Source organism: Arvicanthis niloticus, chromosome 2 (genome assembly GCF_011762505.2).
Source record: "Arvicanthis niloticus isolate mArvNil1 chromosome 2, mArvNil1.pat.X, whole genome shotgun sequence".
Lineage (NCBI taxonomy): Eukaryota > Metazoa > Chordata > Mammalia > Rodentia > Muridae > Arvicanthis > Arvicanthis niloticus.
In genome coordinates, this window is record NC_047659.1 from 5185088 (window position 1) to 5209555 (window position 24468).

Sequence of the window (24468 nt, forward strand, 5' to 3'; positions counted from 1 at the left end):
AGGCAACTGCAGCAAGGCCGGATTGGGTAGAGCATGACTGAATGTCTGTGATTGTCTCAGTGCTCAATGAAGCCCATGCTTAGTGGCTGACCTCCACGACAGCCAGAGTCTTATCCTAGTGAGCGGCACGATTTTCCCTTCATGGCCTGAGTGTATCTGGATCTTTAGATGGCCGGTCATGCTTGTTCATGGTGTAGGGTCTGGCCATTCTCTCCCACAGGGTAGGCACCATGTCTAAAAGAAACTAGCAGGACATTGCATGAAGGAGGTCCTGGATTTTCCCTGTATATACACCTACTGCTCCTATGTCTACCCAGCTAGTACCAGCTGCTTGTAATGGTCTCTTAAGTCACACTATGGCGGGACCCCTGGCCTCGTATGTGGAGAACCAGTTGCCACCATTCTTTTGCTGAGGACTGAGGTCCTCTCTCAGCAGCATCCTACTCTGAAGAGGTATCCGAGACTTCTGGCCCACTCAAGACTCTCGACAGGGTGGATTGGCCTGGAGAGCTCTTCTCCTTATCCCCCCATTGTCAGGGCTCCGTCTTTACTCAAGGACCCTAAGTCTTCAGCTGGTTTCCAGCTACTCCCATTGCTCCCTCCCACCCTCACTGGCCAGAGGCCCTGGGTGGTGACCAGTCCACTGCAGACCACAAGATAAGTCACTTCTTGGAATGCTAGTCCTAGGCCATGGTCATGCATGGAAAGCAGGGTGCTGGCTGCCTGAGCTGGACCATGTGATACAGGACCCTAGGACAGTGTGAGAATACAGCAGCAGGCCAGAGATACTGCATTCCTTCAGTGAGCAGAACTGTGTGTTCTCTGAGAGGTTGTGGCCATCCTGCCCATATAGGAATATGTGAGATTCTCTGGTGGAGGGCTACCTCACCCCATTCCCTGGACAACACAATGTGGAATCTCTTAGTTTAGCAATGTCTTACCCTTCCTCCCCCATAAGCTGGGATTTGAGGATGGCCTTTGCCTAACACCCCCATCTATATATAAAGTCCCTTGCTTGGGGGATGACCTGCCTCTTGTCCCCATATATAATGGTATATGAAATCCTCCAGTTTAGGACTGTTTTGTTTCATGCACCCCTAAACAGTACGATATAGGGTCCCTGGTTGAAGGATGGCCCATCCCTTACACACCCTGTACTGTGGAACGTGAGGGTGCCCTTGACTTGATGGTGTACCTAGACATCTACTTGGTGTTAGAGGTACTGCCCCCCCCCCAATTCCTGTTCGGTCCCAGGTGTCTCATGGTGATAGGCCAGCTGCAGGTGCCCTGTCCTCATTTGAGGCCCTGGGCCATACTTGGTGGCCCCAGAATAACTCCATCCTTCAGAAAGTGCCAGATGCAAGCTGTTCTTTAGGCCCATCACTTTCCCCAAAGCCATGGGGAGGTGGAGGGGAGCAGATGAGAATCCCTCTGGACCACCAGGGGCCACTGGAATGCCTTGCTGGCTCAAGCTCTTCACACCCCGCAGTCAGTTCCTGCCTTCACATTCCCAAGCCACTGCACACTGGCTATTAGGAAAATAACTCAACTGGATTATTGTTTCTGTCCCTTATGGAAATTTCACTTCCTAGGAGTGAGGGCCATGTCTGTCCCTTGACCTGGAGCCTGCCCCATGTTAGAGGCACTGTCATAACTATTTGGTTACTTCACCAAGGCAAGTGATCCATCAACCAGCCCATAACCATTGACTTGGATGTGTCAATCCCACGGCAGCTGCATTTATTAGCCACCTACCGTATCTCTGCCACGGACTGGGGCCTTTGGGTGTTGGTGGAAGGAGGGAGGGTGCCCCATGAGGGAAGCTGCCAGCCCTCCACTGTGCTCACCTCTCAGTGGCGGCTTTTCTGAGTGAGATCAATCAGGAAGCACCAGACTGCACATGCACTTCTCCAGACTGCCTGGAAGCTTAGAGTACAGTGTCAGCGGCCAGCTCCCGTTGTAGTGAAAAGACCTATAAATCCATTGTTATTTTGCTAGGAGAGAGATTAATGTTCACCATAATTCATCTTTTTCAAGTTTTGTCTGAGCTGAGAAAATTTGTTACCATAGTGATTTTAAACATTGAGGAAGGGCATTTTAATGAGCTGGGAGAGACGGGCTGGCTGCCCTCCCCATAGATCATGGTGGAGGGAGAGGACTCTTTCATGCACCATGCTTCTTATTCTTTCAGTCAATGACTTCAAGGGACAAGGAGTCAGGGTGGGCAGGGAGGTGGGATAATGACTGCAGGACCTACCCTGAATGCAGATAGTGACCTCCCAGCTGCTATAGGTTCCACTCTGCAGGTACAGGCCCAGTCACTGGCACAGCTAACTGGGGCCTTCTACTGGGCACGCACAGCCGTCCTCAGTGTGCATCAGCACCAGTGAAGGCTGACACCTCTGTTTTCCTTCACACTCCTGCCTAGTAGAGGCTGCAGTGTGACACCCAGGGCGTCAAGACAGTGCAGGCTTGCATGTCCCCTTCCAAGAGGCTTCCTGTTTGGAAGTTGAAGGCAGGACCCCAATGGAGTTCGTCTTTCCTCAAGTACCTCAAGTAGCTGCACGACCATCATTACTGGCTATCAGAGTGACCCGACATTGTCACCCCCAACCCCAGGGGAGCTGGTCATGCTGTCGAGCACACAAACAGGTCCCTGTACACCCAGCCTCTTTGGGTGCCTGACTTGGGCTAGGACACATGGCTGTCTCATGTCAGAGTCTGAGGGCCCTATAACAAGAGGTCATGACCTGTAGAGTGGTTCTTCCACTGGCTTCCTATCTCACTATACCCTGTGCCACCCCTGGGACCTGAATAGTTTCCCTGTCAGGAGCTCCCGTAGCCTCCATGAGCTCTCTCTGCCTGTGTCCTACATCAGAAAAGGGAAGGAACAGGAGTCAAATCACCCCCAACCCCAGATCTAGGACATTTTACGTTTCCCCAGCATGGTACCTGCAGCCTGCAGTTCCAACAACAGAGGGCACCCTTGGATCACTTTGCAAGGAAACTGTGACAGAGCCTGTCACAGCAGTGACTAGTGGCCTCCTGGGCCAAATGCCTGACCTTGCTCCAACTCTAAAGGAGAAAATGAAATAGCTAGACACTCCTGCCCTGTCCCAGCCCATCAGTCAGACTCCCAGCACCTGCAGAGAAGGCAGTGTGGCTTGGTGGTACCACCTTGCTGGGCGTTACCTGCTGAGGGATGTGAGAGGTACACCATCCATGGGTGGGAGAGGGAAAGAACATTTCTAGATCTCTTTGTCACATTAAGTAGCTGTGTGGCTTACATCCTATCAGACCCAGGCAGTTGGTGGCAAAACTTCGATCATAGGAGGATAGTTGACATTTCCATCAGGATCCATGGGGAGGTGGCAGCCAAGGTCTCACTGAGCTTCAGCCAAGGGTGGCATCAGGAGTGGGTTTAGGTACTCTCAGGGCTAGCCTAGGGACTTCCTATATTGAAAGGGACAGCCACTCCTGTTCAGCATACTAGATATTTGTTTTTCTTAACATTTTAAATTGGGAATATTTTTAAATTTATTTCTGCTTTTTCTTTGATGAGCTTATTGACAAGCAATTCTCAGACCGTGTGAGTCTAGGTGTGGTCGAGCCTGTCTCCCACTTCTGTCCTCTCCACTGCTCACATCCCCTGTGACTGACACTGAATGAGATACACACTGTGCCCAGCTGTTCGTGTAGTGAAAGGGCAGTTCTCAGTCCAGTGGGTCCCAAGTATGACTTATCAGCAGATGCATGGAGGCGTAGCATGGAGCCAAGGAGAGGGTGCTGTAGGCTTCTCACCAGCAGGGCCTTCCTAGAGAAATTTGTGTTTCAAGTATGCTTTGGACTGAAAGCGTGATCCCTGGAGGAGGAGGAGGCTGTAGAAGTTTGATCTTAGAACGGGTAAGCTGCAGAGGGATGCCATCCACAGCAGAGTCTGCCAGATCTCTAAGCTGGCCTAGTCTCAGCTTGCCATGGCTGGCCAGGGTCTGGGTTCTCCTGTGGCCTTCTCACCCTGTCCTCTGTTCCAGAATCTGATTTTCCTGAGGACTTCTCCATCCTGACTACCGTGAAAGCCAAGAAAGGCAGCCAGGCCTTCCTGGTCTCCGTTTACAATGAGCAGGGCATCCAGCAGTTGGGGCTGGAGCTGGGCCGCTCCCCTGTCTTCCTCTATGAGGACCACACTGGGAAGCCTGGGCCTGAAGAGTATCCACTCTTCCCTGGCATCAACTTGTCCGATGGCAAGTAAGTATTCCGTTGAGGGAGGGGACGGAGCTGCTGGCCAGACAGTGTGGGGCAGCAGCTAGCCTGGTAGTAGATGGTTTATGGTGCCTGCCTGCAGGGTACCAGGAGGAGGGGCGCTAGACATGGAGTTCAAAGGCTGGGGCTCCCCAGGGCTTGTTTTCTTCTCTTTAAAACTCTAGGGGACCTTTGCTGTTCCCTAGCCCTGTTGTCCTGTAAAATGCACCGATTGTATCCTGTGATGGCCCTAGATCAGAAGGGACAGAGGACATGGTGTGGCCTTGCTTACCTGTTCCCAGAGGGACTTATCCTTTTTGGATCTGACAGTCCCTGTGTGAGGGAAAGCGAAGACTTATCTTCAGAGTTCGCCTGGCAGCATCCTAAATGTTGGTGATCATCCATAAAGCAACCCTGGGGACCACAGACTCCTGGGTTTTCTAGCAGAACTCTGTGTCATTACATCAGATCTACCCCACAGTTATCACAGAGCTCACATCCCACATAAAGAGTGGTACTCTCCTCATAATGTCACCACGACTGCAGCCTCCTTCTGACTTCTTCCTATGGCTGAACCCACCCTGAGCCCCCATGATCACACCTCCCAAGGAGCTCACAGGATTTGTCTCTTAGAGATGAGAAATCTGGCTTTGAGGGTCTGAGGGGACTAGAGAGAAGTAGAGTATCCTGTATCTAACATCTATTCCCCAGAAGTACCTGTGTTAAAAATGCTCTTTCCAGAGTCTGGCCCCATTCTCCGTAAGTAATGGGCCTACATTAAGATTTCTCAAAGCAGGGTTTACGGAAGCCCTCTTAGAAGAACTTTCACAGTTGCACTCAAAGAAGGAGGTTAAACAGAGATGACTTTCTGAACTAGGCCAAGTGCTTTCTGGTTTATAAGCATTAATGACTTGTCTATGGATGATATATTCAGAATGGGAGGAGAAGCTTCCTGTAGCCTTTGAAAATTAGTTCTGAAGCCAATGGGTGTGATCCCTTCTTTGACTCTACGTGACAGTATGACTCCCATGTGATATTGCCCAGACATGTGTCCAAAGTTGTCACTCAGAGGCTTTGCACTGCAAGGCCCTGGGGACTCTGCCGTGAAGCCACACTCTGGCCTTCTGCAGTATGCACCCCTTTCCCCACCTGAATGTTTGTTTCTTTGCAGGTGGCACCGAATTGCTCTCAGTGTCTACAGAAAAAATGTCACCTTGATCCTCGACTGTAAAAAGAAGATTACAAAGTTCCTCAACCGCAGTGACCACCCCATAATAGATGTCAACGGTATCATCATGTTTGGCTCTCGGATTCTGGATGATGAAATATTTGAGGTAGGCAGGAGATGGGCGGTCCCCTGTGCCCCTTGGGATGTTTGTGGTCAAGCAGTGGCTCCTCATGTAGTGCTGCTGTGGCTACTGAGGAGATCCATCTCCTCAGTCAGGGATCAGTTTGATTCTGTTGCTTCCCATAGGATGTTGTGCCCTGCAGTGGAATGGGCCAGACTGGCTGCCACGTGAGCACCGTGCAGGGAGGGTACTGACTGCCCATTTCTAAGCAACACAGTTCGTGTCTCCTGGGTGCCATGTTGGGACGGACACAGGGCTTTGGCAAGCTTGCTCGGACTGACACCTTCTGATGGGCAAGGGTTCTGCTGAGGAGAGCCAGCTTCTTCCGGGTGGACTTGCAGGGCAGAACTGGACCACTCATGGGATCATCGGGAGGGGGCCGGCTGACCTGGTGTGTGTATGTTCTAAGTCATCGACGTTCCATCTAGGTCCAGCTTAGCCTGCTTCCCTGGGAGATGCCCCAGAGGTAGGAGCAGGGAACAGAGCAGGGGCTGGGGCCTGCACTTCAGTCTAGAGTTATCTGGATTCCTGTTTGCCTAGAGAATTTTAGAGAATTTTGGGAACTGTCTTTGATTCAGGAAGAAGGTTGAGAGCCTGTGCAGGTGTCTGGTGGTCCTGGAGGCCACCTGAAACCAGATGAACTAGAGCAGACATCTCTGAGGTTTGTGTTCCAAGTGCATCTGGAGCCTGAGGCTGTGGATTTGGGCTGGGACACTTGGCCTGGCTCCTTTTCTTTGACATACTTTGGACTTTGTGGGAAGTTTGGGGGCTGAGGACTCCTGGCCGGAAAAGTTTGATAATCTCCTGGAAAATGTTCTCCAAGGGTGATCTTGGCTCTTAGATATCTTCCTCCGGGGGGTTAGACAGAGCAGAATAGGGGCAGTGCTCTCCTAGATCCCCAAATACCATGTGAATGCTATTTCCTCCATGTGCTGGGTCACCACCAGGTGCAGTTGCCACCTGTGTCTCATGAGGCCTGCTGATGCTCTCACTGCTGCTGTGGGGGTTCTGGGCCATGTCCTCCCGGTGACTCAGGCCCAGCAGGCTGGATGCCATGCCGAGGTGACCTTAGTGTTCTGCCAGTACTTTGTGACTGACGTGAAATTGCAATGCAACTATACGTGGATCTGTGGCAAAAATGACATGTAGCTGAGTGTGCTAAGGAGTGAGTGCCTGATGGGTGTGAACCACACTCATTGCGGAGGTTGGGCCAAGGTCAGCCGGGTGAAATTGGGATAGAGTCTGCAGTCAATAGCTGAGGAGAATCCAGAGCAGCCAGCTGCCTCATGTGGAAATGGGGTCAGCCTCCAGGAGAAAGTGAAAGCGGTGGGTGGATGGGTCTGCTGGACTCAGCTGCCTTTGTAAGGCTAGCGTTGTAGTCCAGGCCTTCCACCAGGTGGTACAGGCACATGAGAACAGACAGTGGTGGATCCTGTAAGCTACGGGGCTGTTGGCGGGGCAAGCTTCTGACCAGACATGCCCAGGAGTCTGGAATGAACACAAGGGTGGCTGAGTGTCCTCAGTTAGACAGGTAGCTGCTGGCCTGTCATGTGGGGAGCTGGTGCTTACAGCTTGCCCAGGGGTCAAGCACTGCTTCTACAGATTACCTTGAGGGAGGGTCTAGGTAAAACCCAAGATGCCGGCAAGTGCCAGGGCAGATCTGAAGAGTGGGGAGAAAAGGGCACTAGAGGACCTGGAGAGAGAACTCTTAGCCAGGAGAGCTAGGGTGGCTCCTGCTGTCCAGTCTCTGGTGACCAAACCTTTAAGGCAGGCATGCAAAGGTATCCCAGGGCTAAGAAAACATCCTGTCTGACTGAATTTGCTGTGTATTAGTGGTGTCGGGCTGTGCCAAACACTTGTCGTTACTACAGGGTGTGCCAACATGCCTTCTATCATCAAGTTTCTGAAAAAGCTTTGCCGTTTTTAAAAAGAGCATCTGTGTGTTTCCCCCACCCCTCTGTGTGTGTGCGTGCGCGTGTCTCTATATGTGTGTTCTATGTGTGTGTGGTCTATGCACATGCATGAGAACATGTGCATGCTTGTGTGCATATGAAGGCCAGCAGTCAATGTCAAATGTCTCCCTCACTTTCCACCTTGTTTCTGGAGACTAGATCTCCCTGAACTTGACTCTCGCTGACTTAGCATGCATGCGTGCATGTGCGGGCGCGCGCACACACACACACACACACACACACACACACACACTCACGCACGCACGCACACACGCAGGAATCAGTCCACAGAAGGCATACGCATGCGTGATCCACAGCAAGTGCTTGGTAATGGTTACCAATTTGTGTTGAGAACGAGGACAGGTCTCAGTGTTTAAACACGTTTGGATACTGGCTGCAGAGTCCAGCTCTGCCCCTTTGGCTTTTTCTTGCCATGCACAGGGTGGTTCTCATCCTGCTGCTGATGACTGGCAACTGTGCTGGAACAGCAGGTTGCAATGCACGCACAGCCCCGTGTTTCTGGTGAGCTCTTTTCTCCTGCCGTGGAATTTGATTTGAGGGGGAGCGGCTGCCAGAAGTCAGGGATTTTTGTTGACCACAAGTTGTTAATGGTCTGAGGTCTGTGTTTTCCCAGCCCCAGGGTTTCCTGGCTGTTAGCTGTGCTCACGGTGGGAAACTGGACCTGTCTTCCTTAATGAAGACCAGCCAGGGCAGCGGAGTGGAGGGGCCAGGAGGGACTTCTCTTTGCTTCTTACAGTGTAATGGCAGAGGAGGGAGGCTGGTCTCAGCTTCTCTGTGCCTCCTTGCAAGTGAATTTTTATCCCTTTTGGAATTGAAGTGACTTAACTCTTTACTTTCCAGGTTTCAGATAATGATGTTTGCTGTTTTCTTCATTTTCATTGCCGGACTTCTCTAGAAGGTTCTTGCTGGAAATTTCTCCAATGGCCTTTTCTTCCCACAAGATTCTTATGCTTGTTAAAGGCCAGTTTGTTCCGTAGATCTCTGGATTTGAGGAGTGGGAGGGTGCCGGTGCTGAGGCTGAGGCCAGGCCACTGCTGGCACAGGCTTGCAGTGTTCCTGCCCAGCACCCCTTCTAGGCAGATCTGCCAAACTCCACGGGGCTTCCAATGGGCCTTGGGGTAGCCTGGGATGCCACAGAAACCCCTCAGAGACCCTTGTTTAGCGTGAAGACATTCTGAGAGAGACAGCTACGGAAGGACATTCCCAGGGCCACAGTAGAGGCTTCTGTGACTGTCCTATTCATTTCCATGGCACATGTTGGGCCCAGCCCTAGTGGCCTTGGCAAACAATCTCCTGCAACTGCTGGCTCCCTTAGACATGGCCCCTTTTTGCCTCGCTAGCTTGGATCTAAGTCTTTGGGTTTCCCTGAGATTCAAGGGATGTTGTGCATACCAGAGTCTTGCAAAGCTATACAGAGAGGAAGTGAAGATGTATAGACCGTAGACTTCCAACTCTTCCTGGATGGCCTTTATGTGGTCTTCCTGACGAGGCCATGGAGGTCAGCATTCACATCTGTAAAATGGGTACAAAGAGGCCACCACTGTGGGGCTATGCATCAAGGACTGTGTGAAATGGCTATTCATGGGCTTCATGGAACTGTGCTGAACCCAGGCCCTTTTGGTCAGGGCTGTGGCCCTTCTGGCCTGTTACTTGTGGCAGTTATTATCTTCTCCATGGAGGCAAAGATACAAGTTGTCTCACCTTATCTAGTAAGTGCTTTGACTCCCCCTCAGAGATAGGGAGGAAGGGGAGCCTCATGCTCCCCTCACTCCCTATCTGAGCTGAGAGACTACAGATGGATAGACAGGAAGTTGTAAACCCTGGCTAGAGTTGCTACTCCTGGGACACCCTGGCCCCAGCTCCCCCTGCCATCTCAGAAGCTCACTGTGAAACATGAGCTACTGTTCTTGTCCCTGGGGCCTCAAACTGTCTGGGTCTTGGAGGCTTCTAGGGACTCACTTCATGCTCTTCCTTGTTCCCTCAGCCAACCCTAACCCCGTGCTGTTGTATTCCAGAGGGATGTGCTGAGGCTGCCCTGCACAGCTCGAGTCTTGTCCTTTTCCTTGCAATGTGTGTGAGATCTGAGATGCGGGAGACACTGGGCAGGCCAAGGCCCTACCATACAGGAGGTGGTGGGGTGTTTCTTGACCTTCCCATATGGGAAAACACTCTCTTCATCCAAGAGTGAGTTGGGATTTGGGAGCAGGGACACAGCTGTCAGGGAAGGGTGTTATTTGGACGGGTGGAAGCAAGCTGTTCTTTTGTGGAGTGTCCTTGCAGACAGGCTGCCAGCAACAGCGGCTTTGTACTGTGCCTGCCCAGGGCTGGAGGCTGGGAGCCTTGTTTCTGAGAACTTGGGAAGCTGGCACCCAGAGCCGAGCACCCTGTCAAAGGTCATCTGCAGCGTGGCTGCAGAGGGGGATTCTTCAGCCAGGTAGCCTTGCTCTGGACCTCTGCCGCTGGCTCCTGTGACTCTGCATTAGCCAAAGACATCAGAATCCTTGGTCCTGTGGGGTCTATGAAGAATGGGACCTTACTGAAACAAACAAACAAACAAACAAACAAACAAACAACAAAAACAGAACATCTTTCCAGGATGGAAGTTCATTCATTGCACTGAAGGCTAATGACCTGTCAATCATCCTTGTCTCCCCTAGCACTGTCCTATTTCCCACCCCACCCCAGGCTGCTCTTGTTCTGATGTCTGCAGGTTTGAGGCTGACCAGTGCTCTCAAGGGAAGGGCAGAGAATGGCACCCTCTGCTTGCTCTAGAGCCTCGAGGTGGAAAGGCCTTCGTGCTGGAGTATGCCACGGAGGAGGGCCATGGAGGAGGCTGAGGCTTCTGGGATAGGGGGGCATGGCCAGCTGCAGACTCTGGGCCAGGAGCCAAATGTGCTTTTAAGCTGTTGGGTGTTTCAAGGGGCAACAAGACCAAACAGACTGTAAACTCAGTTTTCACTGCATACCCCCAGTCGCTGGCGGGTTCCCCTTCCTGACCGCACCTCAGCATTTGAAGAAGGCCAAGTGTTTACCTAATCCTGCCTTCCCTGTCTCCAGGAGCCTGGCTTTTCCACTGACGTGTTTTTTCCTGGAATCTGCTCTGAGAGAGGAACAGGCTGTGCTGAGGAGGTGCTTTCCTCACTAGCCAGCCCAAGGAGATCTGGTCTGGCCTTCTCAAACAGGTCTGAGACCCAGCCATCTTCTGTGTGAGTGGAGAACAGAGACCTGTTCTCTCGTGGGGAGATCTTACCAGTGTGGTCCCAGATCCAGGCTCTGCTTTTGTTCCAATTTTAAACCTCTGAATCCTGCCAGGGGGCCTCTCACTTTTTCTGCTGTTCACTTGTCCACCAAGAGCCTCCCTGGCAAACTATAATGGGCCAAGGGATTCAGCCCAGGCCTGCTGTTGAGTGGGTTACAGAGCCAATGGAAAGGGACTTGTGTCAGTGGGGAGTGGAATGAGGGGGAGAGTCTACTACAGAGAACTGGTCCCAGCTTGTGGGAGACTGCCAGTGATTGGTAGACAAGCTACAGAGTCCCAGAGAGCAGCTGCCCCTGACCAGCTATTGGCTTTTGCCCTGTGCTTCATCTCTGTCACCCTCCTTGTTGACCTGAAGGTCATACACATCTCAAACGGAGCCCCAGGAAGGCATGAGGTGCTTTACCCACTCTGAGGGCAGCTGAAAAAGGCCAATTCTGACTCTGGTTGCAGATAGCTATGAGCCGGCTTTCCAGAAGCCCATCTGATACCATCTCTGTGCCCTAATCGCATCCATTACGATGCTTGCAGCTTAGGTGGAGCAGTCTGGACCAGCTGCTCCTGAGATTTGGCCTGAGTCCCTGTTGCTACTAGGTCAGCGTAGCTATGGCTGTGGTCATGTTGGCCATGCTGTGAGGGACCTAACACTTTCAGCAAGAAGACTCGCTTTCACATAGCCCTCTGGTACTTCTCTAGGCCCCTGCACCCTGAGCCACAGACAGGAATATGGAAGCTTCTAGAACTAAATGCTAGGACCTGGGTTCAGTGACTAGAAGGGAAACCTCAAACCCAGGCTCTCAGCTGCCCATCCTGGGCATGGCCAAGTTGGGGCCAAGCAACAAATGGGAGGAGTTCCACGAGTGAGCAAGCAGGGTGTGCATAGGGCCTTGTCCTTCTGGCTTGGACCGTGACTCACATTTAGCCAGTTCTGGTCTTCTGTATTCCATTCAAGCAAAATGTACATGCTGTCTCTGGCCATCTTAGGCTATCATGCCTGTGCTCCAGTAGACTGAGTAGGCCTCAGCATGTGCCCTTGTGACATTTGTGTGTATGGTGTGTGTGTGTGTATGGTGTGTGTGTGTGTGTATGGTGTGTGTGTGTATGGTGTGTGTGTGTATGGTGTGTGTGTGTATGGTATGTGTGTGCATGGTGTGTGTGTATGGTGTGTGTGTGTGTATGGTGTGTGTATGGTGTGTGTGTGTGTATGGTGTGTGTGTGTGTATGGTGTGTGTGTGTGTATGGTGTGTGTGTGTGTGTATGGTGTGTGTGTGTGTATGGTGTGTGTGTGTGTATGGTGTGTGTGTGTATGGTGTGTGTGTGTGTATGGTGTGTGTATGGTATGTGTGTGTGTATGGTGTGTGTGTGTGTATAGTGTGTGTGTGTATGGTGTGTGTATGGTATGTGTGTGTGTGTATGGTGTGTGTGTGTGTATGGTGTGTGTGTGTGTATGGTGTGTGTGGTGTATGTGTGTGTGTATGGTGTGTGTGTGTGGGGTGTGTGTGGTGTGTGTGTGTATGGTGTGTGTGGTGTGTGTGTGTGTGTGTGTATGGTGTGTGTGTGTGTATGGTGTGTGTGGTGTGTGTGTGTGTGTATGGTGTGTGTGGTGTGTGTGTGTGTGTGTGTATGGTGTGTGTGTGTATGGTGTGTGTGTGTGTATGGTGTGTGTGTGTGTATGGTGTGTGTGTATGGTGTGTGTGTGTGTATGGTGTGTGTATGGTATGTGTGTGTGTATGGTGTGTGTGTGTGTATGGTGTGTGTGTGTGTATGGTGTGTGTGTGTATGGTGTGTGTATGGTATGTGTGTGTGTATGGTGTGTGTGTGTATGGTGTGTGTGTGTATGGTGTGTGTGGTGTGTGTGTGTGTGTATGGTGTGTGTGTGTGTGTATGGTGTGTGTGTGTATGGTGTGTGTGTGTATGGTGTGTGTGGTGTGTGTGTATGGTGTGTGTGTGTGTGTGCGTGCGCGCGCGTGTGTGCTCTCGCGTGCATGTTTGGACATCTGTGAGTGCCAGTGTGCAGGCATGGTGCACATGTGGAGGTCAGTGGACAGCCTCAGTTGCTCATCCTCTCCTACCTTGCTAGAGATGGGATGTCATTGTCGTAGGCTGTTCCCTCCACTAGACAGCTGGTGTAGGGTGTAGACATGCGACTTCAGGGGTTCTGCTTCTCATCTTGCTGCAGAACACTAGGATGTGCACTCCTGTGGCTGGCTTACACTAGGATGTGCACTCCTGTGGCTGGCTTACACTAGGATGTGCACTCCTGTGGCTGGCTTACACTAGGATGTGCACTCCTGTGGCTGGCTTACACTAGGATGTGCACTCCTGTGGCTGGCTTACACTAGGATGTGCACTCCTGTGGCTTTACATGGATGTGGGGAGCCATTTACTTAGTTATAATATGTATCCCTTGAGAGGCCCCAGGACACTGGCAAGTGTAGATTCAAGACTTCATCTGGTTGTATCTTTAGTCTGCCTGCTCTCTGGTACCTCCTGATTCCAGAAAGGGCAGAGTTGTTCTAATGAGTCTCCTGGAGCTGACACACATGGTCACAGGTGGTGGCAATATGGAGAATCTGTTTCTGTCCAATCTAGAAGGCCCTGAGTCCGAGGTCCAGGTGTGGGCAGGACACACAAGGCTTACACCAAACCTACTGGTCTCACTTCAAAACCCTCAACTGAGCTCCATCTAAGCCCTTACCAGGGTAAGGTCATGCTCTGGAGTTGAAGTAGAGCTGAGACATAGCTCATCGGGGTTCCATTTAGCTTATGTCCCTGAAGCAACCTGGAAAAGGCCTCCCCTGACTCCACAAGAGCATGTACACTTCAGCGTCAGGCTCTGAGCACTCCTGAGTGGCTTCTAATTCCCCAGCTACCAGGTTTACGAAGAGCTTCATATCGGGACAGGGACTGGCCCTCGTCTGTGCCGTGGCTGGCAGTGGGCCACACAGGGTGAGTCACCAAGTAAAGTTGTTGGTTGGCAGGGAACCAGATGGAGGTCTCTGCTTCTAGGACCCAGTCAGTACTGAAGCACGTAGCTGCAGAGGTTCAGCCCTTTATAGGACTTGCCTGGCCTGTGAGAGTGTTGGGCTTGTTCATCCTCACTGTTGTGAGCAACAGCGTCTCCCAGGAGACAGGGTTGACCTTCTGTTGTAAGTCGGGCTTTGTCCAGTGATACCATGCTAGGCTGGCATGCAGCAGGCATTCTGGTTCCCCCAAGAGCATTGTGGCCAAGGAGCTTTAGGAAGTTAGACCTCTTTGCCCAGAGACACAGGGCCAAGTCATTGAGGGTGGTGAACAGGGCATGTGGGACACGTGCAGGGGGACGGAGTATGTTACCTGCAGGAGTAGCATGTGCCAAGGAACCTGTGAGAGCTTAGAAACTGCTGTCAAGCTGTTGACAGGTGAGAGTATCTGAGTGCTGTCTGGGGGCATGGCCAAGTTCTGCCCTTCAGTTCCCATGGCTGACTGCATGGGCATTGGGAGCATGTTATCAGAAACACAGATGGACATCTTTGAATCTCTTCAGTGTTTACGGAGTAACAGGAAGCTACAAGCTGTGTCGATTTGATTGGCTGTGATCTACCAAGTACTGCTAATTTGGATTGATGGACAGTGCCATTGGCAGCCACAGGGCCTTTCATTCCACCCTTAATGGTAAATATTAACTCATATATTTGTTCTGGTTAGTTATTTTTTATTTTGTCAACTCAACACAAGCTAAGAGCAGCCAGGAAGAGAGAATCTCAAATGAAAAACTTCCTCCATCAGATTGGCCTGTGGGCAAGCCTATGGGACGTTTTCTTGAGTGATGGTTGATGTGAGATGGTCCAGCCCATTGTGGGTGTGGCCACCCCTAGATGGGTGGTCCTGTATTCATTAAGAAAGCATGCTGAACATGAGGAACAAGTAGTGTTACCCTCCATGGTCTCTGCTTCAGGTCCTGCCTCCAGGTTCCGGCCTTGAGTTCCTACCCTGACTTCCCTTGGTGATGGACTGTGATTGGGATTTGCAAGCCAAATAAACCGTTTCCTCCCCAAATTGCTTTGTGTCAAAATGTTTTATCACAACAATAGGAAGCAAACTAGGACAACATTACATTTTACAACAGAGATACATATTCTCTCTCTCTCTCTCAATCAGTTACACACACACACACACACACACACACCAGAATGATTAGAGACTGCAGAACTGATGTTGTTATCCTATGAGGCCGAGGTTTGGCCTTACCCATAGCCCTGGCTCAAGTCAACATGTAGCCTTCTTCAGATAGCCTCACCCGCACCACTGGGTTCAATACATCCCACGATGATGGGTCAGGAGGCCACAGCCAAGCTCTGAGCTGTGATCTCCATCCTGCCTTCCTGGATCTCAGAGGCAGAATCCATTCTTCCAGTTGTGCAAATTGTCCCAAGGAAGCCGAAGGGCTTCTCTCTTCTCTCTGGAGACCTGGAGGGGCGTCAGGGGGATGGTCCACCTTCACCAGGGATTGAGAGCCACATGGCATCATTATGGTCACGATTGGAGACTGGTGGTGGTGTGGATGGTGATGGTGGTGAGGGTGAGTGTGGTGATGGTCTTAGTGATTGTGGTCACGATGCTAGTGATCTACGTGGTGGTATGGGGTGACAGTGCTGATGACAGTGAATGTGATGGTGGTGTTGATGGTGGCGGGGTAATCCTGGTGATGGTGGTCTTAGTGGTGGTGGCAGGGGTAATCCTGGTGATGGTGGTCTTAGTGGTGGTGGCAGGGGTAATCCTGGTGATGGTGGTCTTAGTGGTGGTGGCAGGGGTAATCCTGGTGATGGTGGTCTTAGCAGTGGTGGCAGTGGTCCTTGTGGTGATGGTTAGTGGTGGTGATAGTAATAATTATTTTGGTGGTGGTGATTTTGGTAATGGTGTTAATAGTGGTGATGGTGATGAGATGAGCCTGGTGATCATCCATCTCTTTCTCCGGGGCCTAGTTCTGAGATACTTCCTGAATGATGCCTTTATACCATGCACCCTTGATAGGATCCAGGGAAAAGACAACAAGAGGACATTTGACCGCCTGAAGCAGTTTCCTTCATTCTCCTGTGAACAGAGCTCAGCCCACTCTCCATAGCCACACTGAAAACCTCAAGGCAGCGTTTTCAGGTCCCCCTCCCCTGGCTTAGATACTTTTTGCTTTCATCCCATGTAGCCCATGAGCAATAATACCAGTGCAAGATTTTAAATGTGACTGGTGAGGTTCCTGAAAGCCAGAATGTATGACCTGTCTACAGGGAACTTCTGAAGATAACACAGAGTGGGGAAAGGGCCCCACAGCACCCAGCTGCTCTGGGCCTGTGGAAGTCACCCTGCCCTGCTGACTGGGTGTGCCCTGAACCTATGGGTACCTGCCATGTGCCTGTGTGGCCTGGCTCTTCAATCCTTCACTGCTGTTGGAAACATGTCATGCTCTGCTCCAGTTGAGGAAGTTGGGCTGAGCCGTTCCCTGGCAACCACCGAGCCCAGTCCTCTTTCCATCCTCATGGATAGGAAGTGTGGCCTGATGTGGTTTGGGACAGTGCCTAAGATCACATAGTGTCATTCAGCTGGGAGGGGAGCCAGGGGAGCTGAGCAATGCTGGTCTCCGGTGCCACCTTCCTCCACCTGTGACAGCAATCAAAGAAGTCCTGGGAACGAGTCCAGGCCACAGGTGCCTAGGTGTGTTTTTTGAATGGGCAATGGAGAAGTCTGCCCTCACCAGCTCTGGGGCATGGTTCTGGGGATGGCTTATGACCAGGGAGTGTGGCCACGGGGGCTCAAGATTCATGTGGCTAGTACACTTGTGGGCCACCTCCTGCAGAACAAGGAGGGCTTATTTTCTTAACTTATTTGCCCATGTCCATTTGTAGGCGTGAGGTAGTCTGGATAAATTTGATGGTGAAATCTGCAAGTCAAGTAGAGATCTGTGGGAATCCCTGCAGAGCACCTTTGGATTTGGAGAGGGCCAGGTGTAACTGTCCTAGTGAGGGGGTTTTGTGTGCCTCAGGGAGGAGAAAGAATGAAAAGGAAGGGGGGCAGAGAGAGGCTCCTGTTACCAATGGATGCATTGCAAAGCTCTGTACTGTATGTGAGCTCACTGCATAGCCGCCAGGCTTGCAGACTCTCCAACAAAAGCTTTGCAATTTCCTCGGCCGATGCAGCTTGGCTAAAACCTCATTATCAGCAGAGACAGAACTGACTCGCTCAGCAAAATGCTTTGGGCTCCATGAGCGCCAAGGACAGCATGATCTCAACTGTGTCCTAATGGAGATGGACCTGTCCTCTGTGGAAAAAATGGGCTGCTCACTCGATGCTGCCAATATGGCTGCAGGCTCAGCACAGCACACTGGTACAGCAATGATGGCCAGTGGGCATTGTGGGGCAGAAGCTTGAAGAGGCTTTAGTAGGGGCTCAGAAAGTAAGCTTGTACACAGAAGGGGGGAAGGGCAGGCAAAGGCTGTCATGAGAGTTGAAGGTGGCTTTCAAATGCTGACACCTTCTCCTCAGGTGATTTAGGATTGCCATAGGCAGGCTGTGTGGGGCTGCCAGTTCTGGGTTGTGACATTTGAAATTAAACGAAGGGATCGCCAGTCTTGGCCTGGGCCCTGTGAGTGGAATAAGAGTGGGTTGGCCTGCTACCCACCCCGTATTAGCCTGTGTGGGTGACTCAGCAGTGAGAGGGTGTCCTCTGAGGGGTGTGTACCAGTCCAAGTGAGCAGCTCTAGGGAGCTGGGAGGGGGAGGCGACCTCCTCGAAAAGGTGGCCTGTGACAGTGCTCTCATCTCTCTGTGTTCACACATCTGTGTCATGTAGGAGACAAAAAGATGAAAGAAGCATTTATCCTCTCACTTGGGAGTGTGAGGGTAGATAGGGTCAGGCCTGGGGAAAACATCACCTTTGCTGAGACACTGAGTGGGCTAGAGAGAGTTGGTGGCCAACACTCGACCTTGCATGAGGTGGCTCAGTCAGGGTTCTCTGTCCCCCATGTGAGCTCATATTGGGGATGGAGAGGGGTCTCTGTTCAGCTCTCAAGGACCAATGAGCTGCAGCTGAGAGAGAAATAGTGTCCTGGACACTCAGGTACCACCTCAGTGCTCTCTGAGGGACAGCTGCTTTCTCTATAGTAGGACCCTCCTATGACATGCACGCCATGCCCATACACATGTACTCATGCAGGTTTGTACTACAGCTAACATACAGACTCCATATTCACGTATGTGCACAAAATCTACATTCATACCTTTGAACACACCAGACTGCTTCAGATATTGCTACTAGACCAGCAGACCTATAAGTGCAATGGGGGCAGGGGTGATGAGGGTGGGAATGGTAGAGGGTGGGATGAAGTGGGGGGTGGGGGCAGGGGTGATGGGGGTGGGAATAGTAGAGGATGGGGTGAAGGGGGTGGGAATGGTAGAGGATGGGGTGAAGGGGGTGGGGGTGGGGGCAGGGATGATGGGAGTAGAAGTGATGGGGTTGTGGTTGAAGGGGGTGGGTGATAGGAATGGGGGTGATGGGGTAGAGGTAATGGGGGGTGGGGGTGATTTGGGGAGGCCTTGTGGTAGACTTAGGAAAACAGTCCCTGGACTCCTGCACCAGACACTTCTACCTGGCAGGGCAGGAGGGCAGGGCTGGTATATTACACTGTACCACCTGACTGGTGCATGACCTCTGCTTCTCAGGGCAAAGTCATGCTCATAGAAGGGGCTGTAGGAGGATCCTGTATCAGGATGGATGTAGGAGGAGGAGCAAGTCTGAAGAAGCTGGGGGTTATGTTGGTTAACTCTGCCCTCTCTCTCTCTCTCTCTCTCTCTGTCTCTCTCTGTCTCTGTCTCTGTCTGTCTCTGTCTCTGTCTCTGTCTCTCTCTCTCTCTCTCTCTCTCTCTCTCTCTCTCTCTCCACTTAGCAATAACACATGACATTAAAGGAGCTTCAGTGAGAGACTGGATGGCCAGTGACTCTGCAGGCATGGGGAGTTTGGCTCTCTAGAGAGGACCTGTAGCCCAATCCCAAAATTCAGCCAGTTGTTCATGGGTTCCTGCAGCCAGAGCCCACCAAGAGGAGGGCAGCTGGCACTGACATCCTTCCAGCAACCCAGTGCCTCCACGTGCTGACCATGAGCAATTACAACACTGCCTATGCTAAGAAGCCAGGAGTGTCCTGAACTGCAGGCCTGAGACTGTCCTGTGTGGTCTCGAGCAGTATGTGTTATAAGGCCAGCCTGGGGTTCTTGCTTCCTGCCTATATCCCTGCAGGATACTCCTGGGCCCTGATGTGACCCTGAGGCCACCTACCAGGCCGCAGCCCTGCATGTTTAGAACCTGTATTTATTTCTCCCTCTTCCATGATGTAAAGAGGACATTGTGAGAATTCAGGGCTGTTCATGGAGCCTGGACCTCTTCCATGAAACTTTGTTAAGATGTTCTCAATATGAGACTCTGGCCATTGTTGTTGTTGTTGTTTTAAAGATTTATTTATTTTATTTTATATGTATGTGCACTTTGTGCCAATGGAGGCCAGAAGAGTAGGATTTTCTGGAACTGGAGTTACAGGTTGTTGTGAGCCACCATGTGGTAGAAATTGAACCTAGATTCTGTGAAAGCCTTAAGTTCTCTTAATGGGCTGAGCCATCTCTCTAGCCTTGGGCTTGATTTTAACAAATAGTTTGTATCCACCTGGGAGCTTCCAGGGTTCTGCTGCCCAAGCCACAGATGTTGGCTTCCAGAAAGTCTACTGGGGCTGTATCCGGTGTGAACAGGGCAGCCTCTGACAAGGGTCCTTGTAGCTTCCTGCAGAGCTGGCTGGTCCACAGGGGAGCAAGGCCATTGGGGACATCCTACAAGGTCTCAAGATTGTTCTGCACAGCTGCACCCTGCTGGGGCTCCCGGCAGTGGGTGTCTGGACTCCAAACTATCACAAGTTCCTGACCCAGAGAGAGGCCAGATTATCAGATCCACTCTGGAAGCATTCCTGAGCTCTCGACAGGGTGGAGGAGTCCTCTTCCATGACTTGGAAATTGCAGGGACAGAACCTGTTCTAGTCACCTCTAGCCCAGCCTCTTGAGACTCACCACATCGGAGACTTCTAAAGTCTTTGGACATGGATTTCTGGACAGGACACTTGTGTTCTTGGGTTCAAGACTGCTGCCTGCCCTCCATCCATTGTAGATCTATCTATCTATCTATCTATCTATCTATCTATCTATCTATCTACCTACCTATCTAAGACAGGTTCTCCTGTAGTCCAGGCTGGCCTCTAAGCTACCATGCCTTGGTTATATAGTGCTGGCGATTGAACCCAGGGCTTTTGCACGTGCCAGACAACCATTCTACTAACTGGTCATCATTCCATTTTTACCAGGTTGGCAATGGCTCCAGGGACTTGGGAGTGCCTTAGCACAGTGCTCTGTATTCTGCCTTGCACTCCAACAGGGCTGCTCTGCACCCCACCACCAGCACCCTCTTAGTTCTCGTTGCCATCTGATAGCTACTCCAAGAAGTTGGTTGAAAAATCGGCCCCAGCTCCAGTCTGAGGCCATGTGGTAGCTCCCAGTCAGAGGTAGCCCAGGATGGAGGTAGGGGCTTCTCAGAGCCAGGCTGGGTTTTCAGCCTTCCTCTTGGTCCAGCTTCTCCTCCCACTTCTCACAAGGTCTTGAAGGAGTCTGTGATGGTGTCATGGCACCCTTACCCTGTCCTCCCACACCCACATTGTGGCACACACAACTGGGATGCACAAACAGGTACAGAGTAGAGTTCCTGTCCTACCATCTTGTCCTCCTGCCCTGCAGAGAGCTCCTTGTCCCTTGGTAGTCTTTCTGGGCACTGGGCACTCAAGGCCCTTCTCCCCTCTCCTCGAGTGCAGTGAAGAAAAGCTAGATGGGCTGGAGGTACCCTGGGCCAGGTATAGTGTTAACCTGGCTCCCTGTAGGACTTGGGCATGGATGGGTTGGGAAAGCAGGGACTCCTTGCCCAGCCACATCCAAGCTGAGAATCTTGGTGGGCTGAAGCCAGCTTAGCCTGGGTTCCAGAGTTGGCACATAGGAACATGGAGCTTTATGTTAGTCCCTGGAGGCCTTTACCCAGTCATGGAACAAGTTGTCATGAGGTGTGTACCCACACTCAGCTATAGTGAGCCGCCTCACTCCAGGCCTGCTCTCTGGACTGTGCCGGATTGCAGAGATGTGCTAGACACACCTGCCCCTGCCCAAAGAGCTTGGGGTTCCTGGAGAGCCTATAAGAGGCAGTGGTCATCAATGTCTCAGCTGCTAGATCCCAAAGACATACAGTGCTATACCACCTCCCTAAGGCTTCTCTTCCTCTCATCACATGTGTTTATAGAGTGTTTATTTACATGTCAAGCTATGGACTTAAAGAGAAAACATTTTATTTGAATTGGATGACATTTGAGCTACAGGTCGTGTTGCTTAATGAAGATGCATGGTTTTCATGCACCATTCTGCCACAGGGATCTCTCATCTGTGGGAGTTTAAAACACAGGCATCTGGGACAAGTATGGGAGGGAGGGAGCCAGGGTAGTGGTCACCTCTGCTGGCCTCAGAGAAGGTGTGGAGAGTGACAGAATGGAGGGAGGCCATCTAGATTGGATGTCAGTAGGGGAAGGTACTATGTAAAATACTGAGAGAGGATCACTGGGATACTTGTTCCCCCATTCCCCTGTCCCCCCTGCCACCATTTGCTGCAGTGCAGGCTGCAGACAGCATCAAGCAGCAGGCAGCTTTGTATATGTTGTCTGTTTCCCACATTCCCTTGTGGGCTGAAGCCTAAGACTGGTCTAAGAAAGGAAGGCTCACCCATCCTTCCTCTTGTCCCCAGGGGTCAAGAGTGAGCAACACCACTCTTCCCCTAGCTGCCTCTTGCACAACTGTGTTTCTCATCAGGGCATAGCAGTACCATGGTGGTGTGAGGCACTGGGGTACCGCTTCTTACAGTCCCAAATAAAATAGCTGCTATCCTGCTTGCTGGTGAGAAGAACCCTTTTCTGTCTGCAGTCTGGATAGGAGCTTGCCTGCTGAGGTGGGATCATGTGTGGTGGGTCAGCTGGTCATGGGCACTGGGCTCATGAGTTACCTCTGTAACCCAGTGTTTCAGTTGTCAGCTTGACCCAGCCTAAAGTCACCTGAGAAGGGTGACTCAGCTAGGAGACTGCTCAGATCAGACTGGCCTATGAGCATGTCTGTGAGGCTTGTTCCTGATTAGTATCTGACATAATAAAGTCTAGCCCAGGTTGGCTTGCTCTATACTTTAGGTATGTTTTTCTAGACTATATGAGAGAGCTGGCTGAGCTGGGTGGTGGCGCACTTCTTTAAGCCCAGCACTTGGGAGGCAGAGGCAGGCAGATTTCTGAGTTTGAGGCCAGCCTGGTCTACAGAGCGAGTTCCAGGACAGCCATGGCTACACAGAGAAACCCTGTCTTGAAAAACAAAAACAAACAAACAAGCAAGCTAGCTGAGCATGTACCTGTGAGGAGCCAGCAAGCAGCATTCTCCGTGGTTTCTGTTCTACTTTAGTTGTGAATGAGTTCTCTCTTGGAGGTAATGCTTCATGGAAGAGAAAACCTTCACCTTCCTGTCCTGCATGTATGCAATCATGACCTGTGACCTGGAAGTGAAAGCCAAATAAACCCATTCCTCCTCAATTTATTTCTGTCTGGGTGCTTTATCAGAAATGGAAAGGAAGCTAGGTTGCCCTGAGATCAGGGTCAGTGGCCTCTCCTGAGTACAGCTCCTCATGTAACAGTCACTAGGCAAACTTCAGGAAGAACTGTCCGCCCCTCCTTTTCCATAGAGGTCAGGAGTCAGGATCTAGCCTGCTGTGGTGGTACTGGGAGGAGAGGACCATGTGTAGGCCACACTGGAGGCTACCCTACACAGCCACGCAGACAGACTCAGGCTTGCTTGAGGATACTCTAAATTCCTTGATCCTTACATGGGGTTTTCAAAACCCCAAATGGGGCCAGGGGTGTGGCGCTAAGCCTTGGGGTTCAGGGAGGGTGGCCTTTGATTGATTGTGTGACTGTTTATCTGTCTGCCAGTGAGCATTTATTCCCACTTTAACCCAATTCTAGACCTGCTTCACCTCAGAGATAGAAGCTGGGGGTGGTGAAGAATCCTGATCAGAAGACACCCACTCCCTCCTTCTCAGATCCTAGAACGCCATCATGGGTCCACACTCAGTGACCCGCCAGGGCTCAGTAGATAGGAGGTCACATCAAGACCTCTTGCCCCTCCAGCCTCCAGGTTAGCCTGGGGTCCAGCTCATAGAAAAGTTCACGTTCTACCTAATGAAAAACAGGGATAAAGGGATAAAGGAAATGTGCAAGGTCATTTCTTCCCCCGATCCCCCAAAGCACAGCAGAACTGTGGGTACAGGACCAGAGGTAGTCCTGATATCTGGCCAGAAATGGGGTACCAAGAGAAGCTCAGCGATTATATGATCTTGGGAGGATGTGACGTTGTCAGGAAAGCACAAGGCAAATCTGCAAAAGTACAGAATGTCGGCACCATTGTGGAGCTGTTCTGGGTCAGAGTGGCATCTTGCAGTGTGTGCCATAGTGGCCTGGACTTAGGAGGTACGTGATAGCTCTTGAATGGACACATGGATGGATGGATGGATGGATGGATGGATGGATGGATGGATGACATGGGTGGGTAGATAGACAAGTGATGTACAAAGATGATAGATGGATGAATAGATGACATTAATAAATGGATGGCTGAGAGGAGAGGTGGACATGTGAATGATATGCATGAATGGATGGATGGATGAACAGATGAACTGCATGAATGGATGGAGGGCATTCATGGATGGATTGATGAATGGATGAACAGATGAACTGCATGAATGGATAACATGGATGGGTGACGAGATCAGTGAGGAAGAGTTGGGGGTGTCACTCATGGTAATCATGGAAATGTGCCTAATATTTCCTTCCTTTTTCTTTTCCTCAGTATTTACTGTTGAGTCCCTCTGAGCCACTCCTTCTGGCCTTGTGGCTTGGCTACTGATCCCCTGCAGTGTCTGATTCTCTTTGTTCTTCATCCTATCAGAGTCCTCTCCTGCCCCCACCCCCTGCAATTCCATATCCTGCTGTCCCCTGAGGATGTTTCTCTTGCACTCACCTCTCACCGATACCCAGGTTTGTTATTGGACACCTTGGTTAACCAGTTTGCCTGGAGGACCGTGGCCTCCCCGGCATCATGTGAAGTGGATATTGTTTATTTTGAGCTCAATTTTCACACAGAGAAAGCAAATCTCAGACAGGCTCCAGACTACACAGCCAAAGAATGGCAGAGCTGGCTGGTTTTCCACAGCTGACTGCCTATGTGTCTGTTCCTGTGCCACTGAAAGTTTCCTGCACATTCCCATCTCCCCTCCAGCTCTGAACCTGTGGTAGAGGCAGACAGACACTGCAAGCTGCTCTGATTTGGTAGAAACCCCACGGTCCCCTTAGCAGGGTCTTCAGAGAGGAGAACAATCATTGAAATGAGCTGGGAGCCTCCTCCTTCCACACTTGGGGTGAAATTGTCATGGCCACAGGGACCCAGCACTGCAGATCACCAGGGCTGCAGGGCCCAGTTGGAGAGACAAAGATGCTATTGAGCATACAGACCATGCGGAGGCCT

The 24468-nt window shown here is 51.3% G+C and overlaps 1 protein-coding gene across 2 annotated transcripts in view; it reads left to right on the forward strand.

Moving 5' to 3' along the window:
* Col5a1 (collagen type V alpha 1 chain) overlaps positions 1-24468 on the forward strand; it is a 154001-nt gene that overhangs the window by 38023 nt on the left and 91510 nt on the right. For both annotated transcript variants that reach the window (XM_034496506.2, XM_034496507.2), the window contains exons 3-4: positions 4032-4245; positions 5411-5573. In XM_034496506.2, coding sequence (XP_034352397.1) covers positions 4032-4245; positions 5411-5573 — 377 coding nt within the window. The remainder of the gene's footprint in view (positions 1-4031; positions 4246-5410; positions 5574-24468) is intronic.